The 19,030-nt window shown below is 41.3% G+C and overlaps 1 protein-coding gene across 3 annotated transcripts; it reads left to right on the forward strand.

Annotated features, from left to right (window-relative positions):
* Window positions 1-1,052: 1,052 nt before the first annotated feature.
* Window positions 1,053-12,972, forward strand: PTP1 (protein tyrosine phosphatase 1). Of its 3 annotated transcripts, XM_087384758.1 has the most exons (9): window positions 1,053-1,172; window positions 1,337-1,658; window positions 1,876-1,972; window positions 2,070-2,152; window positions 2,320-2,463; window positions 2,710-2,847; window positions 11,958-12,106; window positions 12,382-12,523; window positions 12,633-12,971. In XM_087384758.1, exons 1-9 carry the CDS (start codon window positions 1,138-1,140, stop codon window positions 12,702-12,704), a joined length of 1,182 nt encoding a protein of 393 aa, XP_087240884.1. In that variant the 5' UTR covers window positions 1,053-1,137; the 3' UTR covers window positions 12,705-12,971. The 3 variants fall into 3 exon arrangements, with proteins under 3 accessions (XP_087240884.1, XP_087240883.1, XP_087240882.1); XM_087384757.1 differs by lacking the exon at window positions 1,053-1,172 and having other exon boundaries at window positions 1,191-1,658; window positions 2,710-2,842; window positions 11,953-12,106; window positions 12,633-12,972; XM_087384756.1 differs by lacking the exon at window positions 1,053-1,172 and having other exon boundaries at window positions 1,191-1,658; window positions 12,633-12,969.
* The last annotated feature ends 6,058 nt before the right edge of the window (window positions 12,973-19,030 follow it).

Consider the following 19,030-nt stretch of genomic DNA (forward strand, 5'->3'; position numbering starts at 1 on the left):
AAAATTCCTAAAAAAGTAAGAATAATCACAAAACTCCCACTCAACTCAATCCTAAAGCACTGGAGCCAGTGCTAATAAATTCTCCCTATCCCTTCCCCCATTGGGATGTCTTTCGTCTTTAATGCCTTTGATACGTGGTAAATCTCACATGTCCCTCCCTCTTTAATGCCCCTCCCCCGTCTTTTTAATGTAATTCAAGCTCTCTCCTTTCCCAAAGTGAGACTAATTATTGCCACCTCCTCTCCAAAATTCAATTAATTAATCCATCTCCTCCTCATCGATCTCGATTAACCTAATGTTTGATTGTCTAATTAATTCGCCCCGGCCTTCCCCTTCTGCTGCATCCCAGCGAGCTCACTCTGCCTCCTCTCTCCTAAGCCTCCTCTCCACTTCTGTTGGCCACTTACCTTCGAACACCTTACTCTCCACCTCCGCTAGCCACTCGTCTCTCCCCATCCGTAGCCTTCCTAAATTCCCCAATTTGCAGGCTTCTGCCTCTACTCGCTCACCCCTCGCTCACTCCTTGCTCACCCCTCACTCTGCATTGCACTCTTCTCTTCCCTTCCTCCCTCCTCGGCTTCTCCACTCTACTCTTCCGTCCGTTCATCCCTCCCTCACCCCTGGCTCTGCACTTCGTTGTCCTCCGCTCGCGTGCACATTAGAGTCAAACTAGGGAGGCATATTATATAAAGAAGAGATGAAGGCCTTGCGAAGTTTCCAGCAAAATCGGGTTGATTCGATTCATTTGAGCCCTCGTACCTCACATTAATCCTGCCACCTTGTCGAACTAATCAATAATTTTATTTGTGGGCCCCTATGATGCTTAAATATCTTGCACTTCCTTCTCTTGCTCAACCAACTAATTAATTAATAACAAGATGAATTTCATTCGTGTGGCCTGCCAAGAGAGAGAAGAAGAAGGAGAAGAGAGAGAGAGAAGGAGAAGAAAGAGGGAATGAATGCACTTTCAGAAAAGCACACCCAAATTTGAAAGACATGCCTCTAAAGTCAACACACCAACCAATCAAAGAATTTGCAAAAAAAAACACGTGGAAAATGCTAGAAATTATTTTTGGTTTGTGAAAGTTGAACCTTCACTAAGGCTATCTAAAAGCAAGCCAAATAATGATTTTTTGAATGCTAAGGGCAACTAATTTAGGTGAAGATGGGTGGTACGTACAAAGCTCGAATCGATTTTCGAAAGCTTGTCTGGATTTAAATGCTCACGTATCTTTGTCTGTCTGGATTTAAATGCTCACATATATTTGTCTGTGCTTTTCGCAAAATTCAGCTTCCTTATGAAAGTCTCTCGATTGACGTTTGCCTCCTGTTGTAGCTCGGGTTCAGGCTCATCTCTCCACAATCCCAAGAACCGGCAGCACCACATTCCCCTTTCCAATCCACCCCACATGGCTTCTAGCAATCTCAGTGTGGATTCCCCCGTCACTCCCCCTTCCTCGTCCGCAAATCAGAAGTTCTCTGGTGTTCCGCTCCCCCGCAGACATGATAGGAATGAGCTCTTGCAGCACCTGGCGCAATCCATCCCTTTGTCTGAGGCGCAAGTTGGGTTTTGCCGTGAAGCTTTGGCATTGATCAGAAAGAAGTTAGCCGTCTCTGGACGCCGAGGACAGATCGACAGGGAATTTGATTCTTTGCTTGTGGGTTTCTCAAGAACCATGTGACCTCTTTTAAAACCAGTACACAGCATTAGACATTAGGGCTGAAGTTCTTGACTTCTTGATGCGCTAGGATAACAGTTGGAAGGTTGAAAAGCAGTACTCGTGGTTCAGAACTTAGCTTATCGTTCCAGCCTTTGTGTTTTCTAGTAGTAGTTCTCCGAGTTACTTGACATCCCGTTTAACATTGGTATCGCAGTCAGACAGAATGCAAACAAACCAGTTCCTGGCTAGGACAACAGTTGGAAGGTTGGAGATCAATCAGCCAAAAAATCGTTATCTGGATGTCTTGCCATGTATCCTTGCCATTAATATCACTTTTGGAAACAAATGAGTGGGCTCTTTTTCAAGCTTGAGGACGCTTTTCTTGTTGGCCTTGATCAATTTATAAAGACGATCACACTAGGGTTTTATTGGAGACACCTTTGAATGGTGCTGGATCGGCGTCTTCCTACATCAATGCAAGCTATGTTGTGGTAAGGTGCCTTTGATTGGGTATGATAGCAGGCTTGATCGTGTTATATCTTTTCTAGCTTGCTTATATCATTGATGCTTGCTTATATTGCTTATATTGAGGCTTGAGCTCCTATTAAAAATTGGTTGCAAAGTTTGAGGAGGAATGACACTCTATCGTGTCATGCAGGATACTGTCCATAATAATCTGCCAAGGTTCATAGCAACACAAGGGCCTTTGCAGAATACAATTGTTGACTTCTGGGAGATGGTAGTGCAACAAAGGTGCCCTGTTGTAGTTATGCTCACTGGTTTGATAGATCAACATAACAAGGTACTTTTGAATTCTCTCTCTCAGGGTAATTGTTTGCTGGCCATTTCTAGCTTCATTATATTGTTTCAGGTTTTATACAGGTGCAGGTATTTTCTAGCAATTCGACTGGGATACCTTTGGTCTCTCGAGAACTCTTTTTCGTTGATCTCCTGTACATGCGTGTTCTCCGATGGTTAAGTGTGCTGGATACTTTTGGTCTTTCAAGCACTTTTTGTCATTGATCTCCTGTACCATGTGTGTTCTCAGATGGTAAAGTGTAACAGCTATTTTCCTACTCAAACGAAAGAGTCTCAAGTACATGGGCAATTTAAAATCACAAACAAGGATACCAAAGTCTCCAAAAGTGCAGTCGTACAGCGCTTGTTGGAGATCGAGCCTTCTCAGGTAAGATTGTGATGATGCACAGCACAGTTAATGGGGCCACCAGTTATGCTCGGTCCTGTGAATAAATTTCCTTCATTTTCAACTTCAAGCTCCACCAATAGAAGGCACCGGTCTTATTACAGCCGCTGCTGTCGATCCCTGATAGACTGTGGGAAAGTATCGCCATGGATTTTATTTTCAATCTTCCTCGTACGCAAATGGAACATTATGGAATCTGGACAATTATTGACCGATTCAGTACGCAAGCTTATTTTACTCCCATCAGGAAGAAGTTTATGCAGCAAATTTTTAAGTACCACGAGATGCCACAATCTATTGTCAGTGAAAGAAGGGATCTGCTATCCAAAAAGCCAAGCCACAAAAATATAAAGCAACTTCAGAGATTTATTGGTCAAATCAAGTGGCACTACAAATTTCTCAAATATTTACCTGATATATGTTATCCACTTACAAAACTGACAAGAGAAACGGAACCCTACATTTGGGGTGAACCACAAGAGTATGCCTTCAACATATTGAAGAAGATCCTAATGCTTACTCCTATCCTCCATTCTCCAAGTTGGACTCTCCCATTTGAAGTTTTTGTTGATGCTTCAGATACAGTTGTGGGTGCAGTCCTTATGCAGCAAAAAACAGCTAAATGGTTCATACCTGTGTACTATGCCCGCAAAATTCTGACAAAACATGAGAAAAACTATGCAGTCACAAAGAGAGAAGCCCTAGCTATGATCTATGCATTGCACAAGTTTAGACATTATTTGTTGGGTAATAAGGTCAACTTCCACGTGGATCATTAGGTACTTATTTACTTGGTCAACAAACAGCAATTGACAGGTAGATTGGCCAGATGGATGCTCTTGTTGCAAGAATTTGACTACAGCATTGTACATAGACTTGAAAAGCCATTGCTGATTATTTGAGCAGGCTGACATCAGGGGAAGCTCCAATAGGTATACTTGATGAACTACCTGATGCAGGCATTTTCATGGTAAGAATTGAGGAACCCCCGAACTAGTATGATACGATGCTCTTTTTTCCTACTGATGGATTGATTCGGGCTATTTGACAATTTGGTCTAGAGTGTCAGGAAATACTCTGGACCTGTGCACTACTGAACCTAAACGAGCCGACCTTGGCCGAGGCTCGTTTAGGCTCAGTAGGGCCTATTGCTTGATACTCTCAAGAGGAGGGGAGTACATCTGCCTCGTCGCGGACAGGCCCAGATATCTAGAAGTCGCTTGGTGACACTAAATGTTTCACCCGAGGTATTGAGTTGATAGTATATCTACTGTCGAACTTCTATGACCATTGTGCTAGTCACTTGAATGTGTTTGCATTGATGTAAGATTTGTTATCCATGGCTCTACGGATCATATATGCAATGTTGGTTTTGAGGTGCATGTGAACATATGAATTCTTTTGTTCATTCACTTCATCAGTGGATGACAATCGAGGACGTTTGCCTTGTGTCAAGAGAGTGGGTATGTCACGAGGACGTGATTCTATTTGTGAATTCTAACGTAATTAAATTTACACATGGACACCTTAGACCTTGGTGGCATGGGAATTCTAGGAATCTTGGTATATGTGTCAGGCTCAAGGAGTTAATTCCTAGAGACCCCAAGAAAATTGTGCACTTGGTGGTGTATAATTGTGCCTTGGGGTAGTTTTCTAGTGGCCACAAAAGACTTGTAGAAATCCATTTACTATTTTGGGATTAAAATCTGCCCATTGTGTCCACAAACGTAGTTCAAGTGCAGGTCGGTTGCAAACAAGCCAGGCGTCCAGGAGAGAATCGCCCGATTTCGTGAGTACGAGAGGCTGCTAGGAGGAGAGGCGAGCTGATTGTCACTGCCTTCAGGCCGAGTCTGGGCTGTTGGAGCCAGATGACTACATTTCTGGCTGCAGGCAAGCTGATTCTGGGCAGTTCTGGCGAGGGCGATTTTGTTTTTGGAGATCTGCTGGCTGTTCCAGAGTGGTATCTATTGGGCGATTTGTCTTGGAACTGATTCCGGGACCAGAGGAGCAGGGCGATTTGTCCTAGAGCTGATCCCTGCTGATTTCCAGGCCAGAGGAGCAAGGCGATTTGATCCTCAAGCTGCACAGGCTGTTCTGGGGTGTGCCAAGGCAGAGGCGATCTGATTCATGGCTGTTTTGTGCTGTTCCTGGACTCGTACAGGCCGGACAAACTGGTGGGTAATAGAGTTGGCTCCTTGGAGGCCAGATTCAATTGACGTCACATGCTATCAAATTCATAACATTTCTAAATATCATGTGAAGGCCCCTCAAGAGCATCTTTTTCTGCTTTCCTTGAAGACAAACAAAACCTAGCTCACTGAAATCCCATGAGCCTAGAAGCACATCTAAAAGCCATGACCACCAATTTACAAATCCATACGTAACCTTTTGGCACTTCAAGCATGTCCTGATATACTCTTCCACATCTCGCCACAAACTAGGCCAATAAAAGTAATGCTCCACCGCTCTGACTGTGGCATCAATGCCCTTGTGTCCTGCATATGGTGATGCATGGCTTTCTGTGATCACAATTGATAAAAAATCTGAGAAAAATCTGCATCCTCAACATACTGGCCCTTCGTGGATTCCAATGCATCGTTATAAGCAATAGAGACTGCAGACACATGTGGCTTCCTGGATGCAACCACATTCTTCTTGCTCTCCACATGAATAATCTGAAAATGGAACATGGACAAGAAATTTTCCCATCACGTGCTTTTCCGATAGCTTAGACTGCGTGAGGAAATATCCTAAAGATTGATGACAGTCTGTACTGTAAAATCAGCGCCCAATAAATAATGCTTCAAAGTAGAAAGGGCATGAATTACAGCTAGCATTTCCTTCTCATAAATCTGTAAATGTTTTTCAGCAGGCTGTAAAATGCGCAGCTTGAACATGAAAAGCCTTTCCGTAAGTCTGCAAAGCATGTAGTGGATTGGCAATCTCGGCAAAGTAACGGTTAAAGCGATGGTAATATGAACGTAGTCCGAGAAAGCTCCGTAGTTCATGCAAATTCTTGGGTTGGGGCCAACTCCTAATTGCCTCGGGTCCATACGTACCCCATCCTTGGAAACACAATGTCTCAAAAAGTGTATCTCTTGCATGAAGAATTCACTTTTCTTCGGATTGACAACAACTTCTATTCCTGATCTCGGCGAATACAATAGCCAAGTGCTTCTTATGCTCTGCCTCAATTTTCGAGAATACAATCATATCATCAAAGAACGTACCAACTAAAGATCTTTGATTCCGAAAAATCCTATGCATCATACGATTAAACGTGGCCGGAGCATTTGTAAGCCCAAAGGGCATCACGAGATTCTCATATAATCCAAAAGTAGTCCTGAATGTTGTCTTGTATACAGCTTTAGGACGTATCCGAATTTCATGATATCCACTTTTCAAATCTATGCGATTGAATACCGCGATCCCTCAAACCTATCCTATCTTGGGAATTGGAAAGCGATTCTTAATAGTGATCTTGTTCAAGGTGCGGTAATCAATACACATATGCCAAGAACCATCTTTCTTCTAAACAAGCGGTACCGGTGTATGGTGGCTAACTAGGCGGGCTACGGCTTGTCACTATATCTTTACCAAGATTCTTTTGCCTCTCGGGCATAAGTTCACCAGGCAAAGCATCCAAAAAGCAATCAGCAAATTGATTTAGAAACCGTGCCCGCTCTTTATCCAACTTAGAGAGAGTAGACTTTTCATCAATAGGATTAGGCTCTTGAGCAAAACCATGTACGCAGACAGATGATTTTTCATTACTGTAGAAATGGCAGAAGTTGTACAATGGGAGCTAAATCCCTTTAGTTTGGCATCAATAACATGACTCTTCTCCTTGTGTGTAATTGTAATTTTTCTCTTACAGGCTTCTATCACAACATCCATTTTATGTATGCCCAACAAAACATCACAGTCAGGTAATGGCATGATATAAAACTCTTCGCTGTTCATAAGGCTCTATATGTGCAACATAAGGCTCTATATGTGCAAACACAGCTTCCTAATAATTGGAGTTACCGTTGCAGTGAGTTTGAGATTAGTCATTCCGGCTTCACACTGTGAAGAACCAGCCTTCTCAAGAATGCAAATGTGTGCAATGCATGCAGAATTCGGATGCTGATTGGCCCTTCAATGGGGAAGAGCGCCCTCGTGAGAGTACTTGTTTCTGTTTTGACCTACATGCAAGGTGGGAGAGATGGCGGACGAATGCAAGGTGAATGAAGAATGCTACGTAAGATTTACAATGAAAGGGTGATACCCTTTCATTAATGTCCCTTGAGATCACTCAAGCTCCATCTTCCCATTTACACCTACCCTTAGCCTATGACCCATGCATCTACCATTCAATGCACCTAAATGCACCCTTCCCTTCCTATTGCCCCTAGGACCTAGACACGTGTGTGCACATTTTTATTAATAGAATAAGTATCACATGTCCAAATTCAATGCCATTTGAAGCAGTGGCTCCAGCTCGACTAGTCATATCTACTCAGATGTCCATCATAAATACAAATACAGGTTATACCATTGGCGTATAATATATTATAATGTTTTAATGTCTACTAATCACGGTGGGAGAGATGGCGGACGAATGCAAGGTGAATGAAGAATGCTACGTAAGATTTACAATGAAAGGGTGATACCCTTTCATTAATGTCCCTTGAGATCACTCAAGTTCCATCTTCCCATTTACACCTACCCTTAGCCTATGACCCATGCATCTACCATTCAATGCACCTAAATGCACCCTTCCCTTCCTATTGCCCCTAGGACCTAGACACGTGTGTGCACATTTTTATTAATAGAATAAGTATCACATGTCCAAATTCAATGCCATTTGAAGCAGTGGCTCCAGCTCGACTAGTCATATCTACTCAGATGTCCATCATAAATACAAATACATGTTATACCATTGGCGTATAATATATTATAATGTTTTAATGTCTACTAATCACGGATTAGTGATTTCTCTTGTCTCATGACACACACATGGGTCCCATTTCCTCCGCACGAATACCAAGCTTACTTGCAAGTTCAGGGGAGATGAAATTAGCTTTGTCCCCTGGGTCAAAGAAGGTCAACACTGTTTGATCTTTCACTTGCCCAGATACGGCATAATTCTGTATCCTCTCCCTGTGGTTTCTCACTTATTACATCTGGCAATAGACCCACAAAGGGCTTCGATTTTTGCCCCTATCATTCTTATCACCCTTGTCAGCTTTGTTATCAATAGGTTCTTTTTGTTTACGGTTAGGGCAATCACGAGCCACATGTCTTGAAAGCACTTGTTAGCATCTCTGAGAGCGTGTCTCTCTTCCAGACTCATCCACTTAATCTTCGGACCACTGCCCGTGCTTGTCTGTTTACTTGCAACAAAATTAGCCTTAACATGCTTTCCAATCTTTCCAAACTTTCTGCATTCCTCTTTCTTAGAACCCTTCCAAACACTAGACTTCCCCTGCAATAAGGCATAAGCTGTTGTGGCATTTTCAATCAATTGTGACATATTTGTGATCCGTGTCTCCTTGTAATAATCACGAATCTATTTAGGTCGTCGACAACAATACTTCTCAATCAGTTCAGTCAGTGGCACATGTCGTTATGAACTAACAGGGTAACAGTGCTTGCCAAAACTTCTTATTATACTCTTCAAGATTATGGTGGTTGGCTGTGTTTAAATTATGCCAGGCTGTCATAACATCAACCTCGAAGGTGGTAGTCAACCATGAAGCTGAAAACCCCTGTTTGAACTCCACCCAAGTAGTAGGTGCATTGTTCTGCAACAGAAGATTCATCCACCACTGCAATGCATTCCCTTTTAAGAAAGTAGCAGCCTTTCTGATCTGGGATGACTCAGTAAAATTTCCCCTTGGAGAGGCTGCATCAAATTGTTGCAAGAAAGATAAAGCTTTCAGTCTGTCCTGCAGACCATTAAAGGTTTCGAATTTGATAGCAGAGTCTCCCTCTTTGAAATCTTTAGCTTTTCCCTTCGGAGTTAGATTATCATACATAGGGGGTTTCAACAAAGGCTTAGAGGAGGATTACTGACATTCTGGCTGGCTTTATCACTGCCCACTGCTGCGTTGGGCATGTCAGCCCCAGATCTTAGCATATTGGGCACATCGGTAGGATTTCCCATCATCTCTTGCATACCTGCCTGCATCCCTGGCTGCATGCCAACATTGCTGTACATCATATTGGGCTGCACACCCCCTAACATGCCTTGCATAGCTGGCTGGAAACCCGTTGCATAAATTGCCATACAAACCAGCGCCTCCCCTTGCTTGACCAGCCATAGCCTGAAACACAGATCCTCCCGTAAAATATTCTGTGTGAGCACCCGCATAAGGAAAAGCTTGCTGCCCCAACTGAAAAATCTGATTTGGGCCTTGCATACAACTCCAAAACCTGTCATAGCCTGCTGTGCGGAGACCAAGTGTGCCATCTGCTCACCAGCCTGCTGCCCCTATTGTGGCATGGGCCCAGAAAATACTTGTGGATTACCCTTGGATCCCTTTTCTTTGAAGAAGCCTTCCGCCCCTTTACCTTTGACAGGCCTTGCATCAATTCAGCAAATCGTGGATTCTGCTTGAGTTGAGTCAGGGTTCCCATCACCGTAACCATCTACTCCCGAAGCAAAACATCCGAATCTCCCTCATCACCTTCTTGCTTGGACACCTTTGATAGCGACATACGAGAGCCAGGTTGATTCCACTTCCGGCTGCTCATCCGCATATTGCTCACCTGCAGCAGTTTCACCATGCATAGAGTGCTCTTCACCAGAGACCTCATCACCATGTTCTGGGTCATCATCCTCCTACTTGAGTATCACTGTGACATGATTTTTGAAAATTACCTTGCTGTAATTTGTGGTTCAGCCAGCAATAATTACTCTCCAACACGACCACCAGCTCACCTCTTAGGAAAGTTGGTGATGTCCCGGCAACGGAACCATACAACCGGCCTCTAATATAAGGGCCGTAAATTCACAATTTAGCAAGTACTACTCCACTGGCATAATATCCACAGCAACTAATTGGCCCCAAATCAGTTGGCGCCCCTTGCGGTATTTCTTTATTATTTATTCAATTGAAAACAAATTACAACAAAGACTGAACCCTTCCTATAGGCATCTCAGCAATCCAAGCCAATCATGGCTTCGCAAACATCCAATTCCAAGGCATAACCTATTTGGCAAACTGCCTCTAGCTCCCACAATAGAAATCATCCAACAATCTCAGCCTCACCAAGCAATTACGGCATCGATCCTATGGCACGCAAGGGCAACACTCAGCCCCTGGCTGTTACGGTGCCCCTCGACTGACAACTTGTAAATTGCAATGCACAACAAGGCACAGCACAATAGCTGTCCGATTGCAAGAGATCTAACCGCATAATTATCTCGCTAGCAGCCCGAGCCTGGAAAACCCCACAAACGAGGTTGTCCAGATTTTTCTTGCCTGGAATCAGCCCAAAATCACGACAGCAACAGACCAACCACAGCATCCACAGCCTGGTCTTTGTTAGAAATCAGCAATAGAAATGTTAGCCAGCAAAACCATAGCCCAGAAGCCATAACCAGTTTGTCTGTCTTGTAGGAGTCCTAGAACAGCACAAAACAGCCACGAATGAGATCGCCTCTACCCTGGTACACCTTGGAACAGCCTGCGCAGCCCCAGGATCAAATCACCCTACTCCTATGGCCCGGAAATTAGCAGGAATCAGTTCTAGGACAAATCACCCTGCTCCTCTGGTCCCGGAATCAACAGGAATCAGCTCCAGGACAAATCGGCCAGCATATATCACTCCAGAACAGCCAGCAGATCTTCAGAAACAAAATCGCTTTGGCTAGAGCCTAGAACTATCAAGAATCAGCTTGCCTGCAGCTAGAAACCCAGTTGCCTAGCTCCAGCAGCCCAGACTCAGCCTGAAGGGAGCGAAAATCAGCTTGCCTCTCCTCTTGGCAGCCTCTTGTACTCACGAAATTGGGCGATTCTCTCTATTGGACGCCTGGCTTGCTTCCAACAGACCTGTCTTGGCCTCCAAGCACCTGAACTAGCGGTTTGTGGACACAATTGGCAGATTTTAATCCCAAAATAGTAAATGGATTTCTACCACTCTTCTGTAGGCACAATTAATACACCACCAAGTGCATGGGGTCTCTAGGAATTAATTCCCCGAGCCTGACACATACCAAGACTCCCGCAATTCCCGTACCACCAAGGTCCAAGGTATTCACGTGTAAATCCAATTACGTTATTCACAAATAAAATCATGTCGTCGTCACATCTCACATGTGAAGCAATATAGGGCCTCAACTCGTGGATGTATGGCTTTGATTTTCCTCTCTTCGTGAGATTCATGGGGCCTTTGAAAGCATCCCATGCGTGAGGCTTATGTGATGTGGGTAATCTGCAGATGGAAATTTGCTTCTATAGAATCTGAGGACTGCTCTTTTCTACAAGCACTTTTCCACAATTGCCCCTCATCCAGAGAAAAAAAAGGACTGCTTTAACATTGCAAACTCGATGTAGCACTGTACATGTGATTAGCATATTTCCTGTTCACATGCCCGGCTAAGGACCTCAGGTCACTACCTGGCACTTACCTGTCCTTCACTGCCCCTGCCATGACATGGTGCATTTAACCAATTTCGAGAAAAACAATCAGCTCTCAACAGCGGCTACGATTTAACCAATTTCGAGAAAAACAATCAGCTCTCAACAGCGGCGTAGCTCTGGCAAGGCATCATGAATGTTTCCCGTCTAGGTTGTACTAGAATTGGTCTAGACCCTGGATAGTGCATCCTATCTGACTGAGTTTATACTGTAGCTTCATTTTATGTTCTACTTTGATTTCATCTGTCTGGTCTGTAAGATGTTTTGTGAGTTGCATTTTGCTCAAGACAGAAATTTCCATCTCAACCTAGAACTTACTAGTGTATTTTTGCATGTTCAGCACTGGAGCATGACTATTCTGTGTGGTCACATGGCTTGAGTTGTAGGAAAAAGTTGTGTTGAAAAATCTAATATGTTAAGCTTTTTTGGTTCCGCCCTTTCCCGAGTCTTTTATTACTGCAGGTAGAGGACCCTACCCCAGTACCTGTATTGCATTTGCAATTAGACTGGCCTGACTATGGGATTCCAGCATCGACTCTCCCTGTTCGTGAAATGTTCAAAACATTGTACAGCATACCCTCGAACTTCGGCCCTTTTGTTGTACATTGCAGGTCTCTCTTTACATCCTTTCCCTCAATGCACTTAATGAAGTACTATATATCTGGATTGGTAGATACACATTAACATGTAATTTATGTCGGTCTAGCAATATGAAAGTTTCCTGCTAATGTTGAATTGTAGCCATCAAATAATTTTACTTGATGAATAGGGATGCAATGCCTTCTGTACATGATGTTCATGTTCTAGATGCTATCAAGTTGTGTGTGTTGACCTGGCACGTGAAGTATGAGCCCATTTCTTCTGATAAGCTGGGTTTATGATATAGCGCTGGAATTGGAAGGACAGGGACGTACTGTACCATAGATCATACATTACGCCGGATTCTTCTTGGTGATTTGTCAGCAGTCAACATAGAAAACACAGTCCGCAATTTTAGGCAGCAACGTTTTGGGATGGTTCAAACCAGAGTAAGTAGACTGAGATTCTTTGGGCAGTGTTTTTTCATAGTGACCTGTGCTTCTTATTCATGCACAAGTTTTTTCTCTGAACCTGTTTATAATGAATTGATCTGAACAGGAACAATACATGTTTTGCTATACAGCCGTTTTTGAGGAGCTTCAATATCTTATTGCCAAACAAGCAGTGTAGCCTGTGTTGTAATCAACTGTTGAGCTTAGTGAACAAAGTTCCAATTTTCAGATTTCTTGCAGGAATGTTCTCTTAAGTTGCAACACAATTGGTCAATTCCTGTTTTCTTCCTATATTGTCGTCTGTACATTTTTTAAAGACAATACACTATCCGCTTATCTCTTCCATTGTATTTGGTGTCAGTAAAGCATGTCCTCTAAATAAATTAATATGGCTATGGGGATCGTATTCGAATATTGCCTTGAAAGGGAAAATTTCCCAGATTTGAAATATAGAAGGTTCAAGACGCTTACTTTTAACATCAGTTGTTTTGTTTGGCTTTTGAAATGTTGGTCGTCCAAGTTCGCACGTGTATCCACTGAAAGACAACGAAAATGATATTTTAGGTCTGGTTTTCAAGCATTGTTAAAAAATCACATCTTTTAGTAATCTATCTTTATTTGGCCTTGTATGCTTTATGGGGAACTTAGATTTATGGTAGATTCCTTATGGGAAAAGATAAAATTTTTGGTCAACTTTAAGGTATGCATAATCTAATCTAGAATACAAACTTGGTAGATTAAACATGACTTGGGAATGGCCACTTCAATGAATAGGAGTTGATTGGTAGATGGAAAGTACTAGAAGAGAGAGACCTCCTCCTCTCTAGCTCATAAGAAATTTGCCCATGGCTTATGATTAGAGACGGCTTGAGTGTTGAAAAGGAGAGATTATGTATTGTGATCATGCATCGACATATGTATATCTTCCCTTGGTTCCTTCATAGCTTTCCGTTTCTCTTAGCAGCATGTGCTAGTTCACCTGGTGGTTTTAAAGACTCTTCTTCACTCAGCAACGAGGCTACGCAGTCCAAAAAACCTGCATCATCATCGAGTCAAAGAATCATGACAATCTCATCATACCTGGGAGGTGGACTCTTCAATAGAATTGCGTTTTGGTCCTCCTCTTCAATCTTCAAACCAAGATGAATGAGAGGCCATCGAATGGAGATGCAAAAAAGCTAGCTTGGGACAAGGAGAGAGATATTGGCATGCTAGGGCGTGCTCTTGGAGAGGATAACTTCCATCACCTCGATGTAATTTTGGAAGCCATATTTGAAGTCAGAATGAAGCTCAAGAGTTGTACAACTTTGCATATGGGCAAGCCAGAAGGATTGGGACTGTTCATGTAGGCTTTCATGCTCAGTAGAATCATTTGCATGAGCTATATAGTCGCCAAGTAGCAAATTCATGACCATTAAAGTTGAGGACAATGGCCTCGTCCTTATGTTTCTTGAGTGTCCATGCTATCACTCGGACTTGACAATCAGATAAGAATTGCGGATGTCTACGGATATTTTGCTCGAAGATACCTCATGAGCACGAAGAATTTCAGTAACAAATCCATAAGCAGGATTGAAAATATGCTTTGATACCAATTTGCCCTTGGTCATTCCTCTCATCATGGTGTCAAGGTGTTTTCTTAGAGGTGTAAGCAGGGCAATGAACTTGCAACATAAAATGATGATTTCTCACATAAAATGACAAATTCTAGAACATGTAATTTCACCTTTTAACATTGTTCAATAAATTGAGCTAGAGCGACACTATGATAAGAGAAAAGCAACTTTCTACTTTCAAACCAAAGACACATCAAACCTTGAACTTTGGCTAATCCCTACGGGGCTTTTTTCCACTTCATACAGACATTACAACTCCTACATGAGCACCAATAGCTATAGAGATCGACTCTCGCCGGCTCATTTGACTAATATGAGTTTGCATAGGTTGGAATGGACAAAAGGACACCGATTACAACATACTCCAGAGCTTTGTAGAAGCCACACGTCACCACCTCTTCACCATGTTGAAGACGTGCACTTCAATTAATCACATGCCTTTTGTTTGCATGGGCCAATCTCGTGACAATACCTAGCCAAGTGTCACCATGAACCTCCACGTAGACAAGTCATCACTCGACGAACTAGCAACCACAACACCATGAAACTGAGTCCCTAACACCACCTCCCCATGAGAGCGCAATCGAATTTTCCAACAATGAAGTGTTAACGGATTTGAAGTTGAGTCTAAGTTTTAAGGAGAGAAACATCAACTATTTAGTTTGATGTTCAAATTTTGGAAAAGTGAATGTAGGTACTTGCCTTTTTGAGTTAAAGGCCATTTTTTCTTTTGTACTTTCTGTCCTTTGGTAATACAATTGTCTTTTTCACACAAAAAAAAAACATAAAACACAACTCCCACAATTATCCTTGATTGATAAACCCAGATTGAGCACATAAGTAGACAAGAAGTTGAAAGCTTGCAAAAGGCTTGTTGTCATTGTAAATGAAGTAAGAATGGAGTGAAAAGCTATGTTCATGATTGGATGAGAACGTGGGAGTAGGCTTCAAACCGTAAGTGTGGAAGGTTTGAAAGTTGAAGTCAAGAAATTGATGTAATTTGGGTAGAATTCTTGCATTAGAAGTGGAGGTGACCAAAATGCAAGGAATGTATAATAGAACAAACATTTGAATGGAAGTACGAAAAGGATAATGTTGCCTCCTTGGATCTTCAATATTAAGAGTTCAAAATGGGTCCTTTGAAGTCAATTGATTGTGTGAAATGATTTAAATAGCACAAATTCCAAATGCACATGTAATGACACCTTTTACACGAAGTAAAATTCACCTAAGCAGTCCATCACTGCACTCAAATGTTAGGACCCTCAACTATGTAAATAAGAATGCTTGTATATTGAACCTTATTGCTCATTATTCAAAATTTCAACCCCTCACTTACCTTGAAGCTCAAGAAAGAAATGGTGAAATGGAGGATTGTTTATTGTTATATTGTCTTTTTCAAGCTTGCAAGAAATAAAAGTTCTCAATGTAATGCAGAAAAAGTAATGCTACACACAACACACTTTAATTAATTTCTTATTGAATTTCCTTCTTGAAATGGAGGCCTAATGCATTTTTGTGTGTTCTCTATCATATGCTCATTTCCCCATGGAAACCATGTGTCACCTATAAAAATACTGTACAAAGAAATAATGCTAGACAATGGAGCCTTCCAGTTGTCTCAACATCTCAAAGCCAAAGATTCTTTATGTTAGGGTTTGCATGCAATAATGCTTGTCACTCAACAACTAAAGCTCCTTTCAAGGCATTGATTGCCTACTCCAATCATGAATACAAATAAAAAAGTCATGCATTATTGACACTACAAGGCGGTCTTTACTAAAGTGAAGAAAAAAGGAAAATGAGAACCTGAGGAAAAGCATGCATGCATTGGTGACTCAAGCAAGAAGATTGAATCCTCCTTCAATCTAACAAAGAGGGACAGGTTCTCAAGGTTAATTTAATAAAAATGTATTTTTTGTTGTTGAACATATGCCTTAAACTTGTATAGGCATGTGCATCGAGTCAAATACTATGTGCACACATAATAACATACTAAGGGGAGGGCTAAGATCTTCTTCATAGGGTCACAAGTTGTGAAAACCCAATGGGTCAATTTCACATGCATAATATAAATTGATTGATTGGGATATACAGAATAGCAAGCCCTCTCTCTTAGCATCCTCAAAGCTTTTTTTTAAAAATAAAAAGAGAGAGAGAGAGAGAGAGAGAGAGAGAGAGAGAGAGAGAGAGAGAGAGAGAGAGAGATCTTTGTTGGCATGTAGCCTTTGCCTTCAACAAGTGGATATCACATCCATAATTGGCTTGGTAGGGGCTTCGGTGAATTCAATGACGGATATGTGCACAACATGATTAGAGATCATATGACCTAACAGTGTCTCTCGTACCACGTGGTATCATGTGGTACAACAACAATGATCTAGTAGGTGGTGACTTATGGAGGATTTTGTCTAAAAATTGGGAAATGATCATTGCTTCTGGCAATTACATGTATGATGATCCCAATTATTAACACTTGGCCACTACTGTTGGTAGCGAATGTGAGCCAATCATTACAAGTGAAATATTCTCAATTTTGATAGGTGGATAAACCTCTTACAACTTCTTCATCAGGCTGGGGGGCCAGCTTGGGGGGCATGTTGTAAGAAGCAAATTTCTTAAAATCTATGTAGAGATGTTCCTTGCATCAAACCTATGCTCCTGGCATTAAATCTATGTGCAAGGATAGTAAAACAATAAATGGGCGAGAAGGCTCTCATAGGGTCCTTATGGACATGAAGCATATCTTTCTGGTGCTACATCTGCTTGTAATTATTTTGTTTCTCTAACTTGCCCACCCTCAAGCTTTTTTTGGGAATACTTCGCAATGTGGATCAAATTGCCACAATTATACTATTTTGCTTTACTTTTGGTAGGTGCTTGTTGCTTGACAATGTGGCCTAGCTTGCCACAATTGTACCATTTTACCTTCTTTGGCAAGTTCCTTCTACTTGGCATTAGACCATTGGTGTTTCTGCTTTGATTCCATTAGTTTGATCTTGGATGTTGCGTTGATGTGCCTAGCTTTGATTCTCTTTGTTTTATCCTAGGTTAGACATAAAATTATCATGTCGTGTATTTCTTTGAGGCTTCCTGCCTTTAAATTACTTATTATGCATATTGGCAAGTAATGCAACTTCAATAGAATCATCCCATGCACCTTTTCAATTAATTCTCTTATTAGATCAATATGTTAATCAACTCATCAAATTTGATAGCTAAGCCTCTGGTAATCATTACGATGTGAAAGCCTTTAAGGATTGCAGGTAAACTCTAGAGATTCTTCAAACTTCAAGTCTTCCACGTAAAATATATACTCCACTAGTCTATCCTTTAAGAACTTCATCCTTTATTTAGATGTTCCATCATGGCATCTCCATGCCACTTCTTCAAGTTTGCCAATTGTGTCTTGAGATTTAGGTGCATGATTAGTGTCCTTTTTCTCATGAATGGAATTTAGCATCATCCACATCTCATCACACGAAAACAAATACCTTCTTTAGCATATAATGATAAGGTTATATTTCTAGTTAATGTAAGAATATGTCCATTAACAAAAGGCCAATCTTTTCATAGATAATGGAATTGTTTCTGTCAAAGACCAAAATGTTAGTGCTTTGAATTATTCCATTGCATCATCTTATGGATGAGAGATGTATTTTGCAATGTGTATGTGAACCTATTTTTGTCAAAGATGAAAATGTTCTTGCTTTAAATTTTACCATTATGTCATCTTGTATATGATAAATGTACTTAGGTATTGCATCAATTCCATAATATGAATAATGTACATTATAGAGGGAACTCACGGTCTACTTTTAATTAAATTAAAGTAGGTCCACAATTAGAGTCCTAGGAAAAAAGATGTTTCCTTCCAAATATTTCACTTTGTATATGTCAAAATTGACCTTTCGTGAAAGCCTTTACCGTTTAAAAAATGCAAAATGTAAAAAACTTATGACATACTCTATCAATCCCTACGATGATGAAGAATTCACATTAGGAAAAGACGGACCTCATTTTGGGGTCCTTTTAGGTTAGACAAAAATAGGGATCCTCCAATGAGAGAGAGGGCAACGTTACTTTGAAAATGCCTTCCCCCCCCCAAGAAAATAGATTTTCTCTCTCTAGAGATGCTAGACACACTGACATTTTGAAGTTTTCGCTCTTGCCTTTTAGTGTGTTATAAATCTACGCCAAATGGAAAAATAAATAAACTAACATTTTGAAGTTCTCATTTGAGCATTTTTTAGTGTTTAACCATCGCCCAAGGTATAGTACAAAAAATAAACATAACTATTCTTGCTTCTCCTAAGCCATACAATGAATTGCATATCCTTTGTGGTAATAGTGTCACAAACGTTACTTCCAAGGACCCAAATGGATTTCTATTATTGTGATGTGGAATTTGGTGGTTTTGGCATCATCGTTGTGTCCGAAGCAAGCAAAAATCCCCGAAGCGACTTTTAAATCACGAAATTTGGCCTCTCGGCGGGGTCAAAATGACCAAAACAGGTGCTTGATAGGAAAGTGCTTAAGAAAGTGATTGGGGCTCTTAGCCTAGGTGAAAACAAAATCACTTACTTAAGCACTTGCTTGTCAAGCACTTGTTTTGGTCATTTTGACCCCTGCGAGAGGTCAAATTTAGTGATTCAAAAGTTGTTTTGGTAGTTTTCACCTACTATGGACATAATGGTGATGCCAAAACCACCAAATTTCCACATCAAAATAGTAGAAATCTTTGTGTGTTTGGATGTAGCATTTAGGACACTCTTTAAAATGCTCAAGCGGGAACTTCAAAATGTCAGTTTATTTGTTTCGTGATTTATACCTCCGATTGAATGCTCAACCATATCAAGTTGTGCTTATCACTCCATGAATTTTTAAT

The sequence above is a fragment of the Dipteris shenzhenensis genome, chromosome 14, assembly GCF_047967505.1.
Source record: "Dipteris shenzhenensis isolate YYH24624 ecotype China chromosome 14, Dip_SZ_1.0, whole genome shotgun sequence".
NCBI lineage: Eukaryota > Viridiplantae > Streptophyta > Polypodiopsida > Gleicheniales > Dipteridaceae > Dipteris > Dipteris shenzhenensis.

Excerpts from the sequence above, each read along its gene's own strand:
- PTP1 (XM_087384757.1), top strand. The coding sequence starts at position 1,299 with ATGAAAGTCTCTCGATTGACGTTTGCCTCCTGTTGTAGCTCGGGTTCA. Across the intron at positions 1,659-1,875 it reads GGGAATTTGATTCTTTGCTT|TCAGACAGAATGCAAACAAA; the intron begins GTGGGTTTCTCA and ends TTGGTATCGCAG. Across the intron at positions 2,153-2,319 it reads TCAATGCAAGCTATGTTGTG|GATACTGTCCATAATAATCT; the intron begins GTAAGGTGCCTT and ends CGTGTCATGCAG.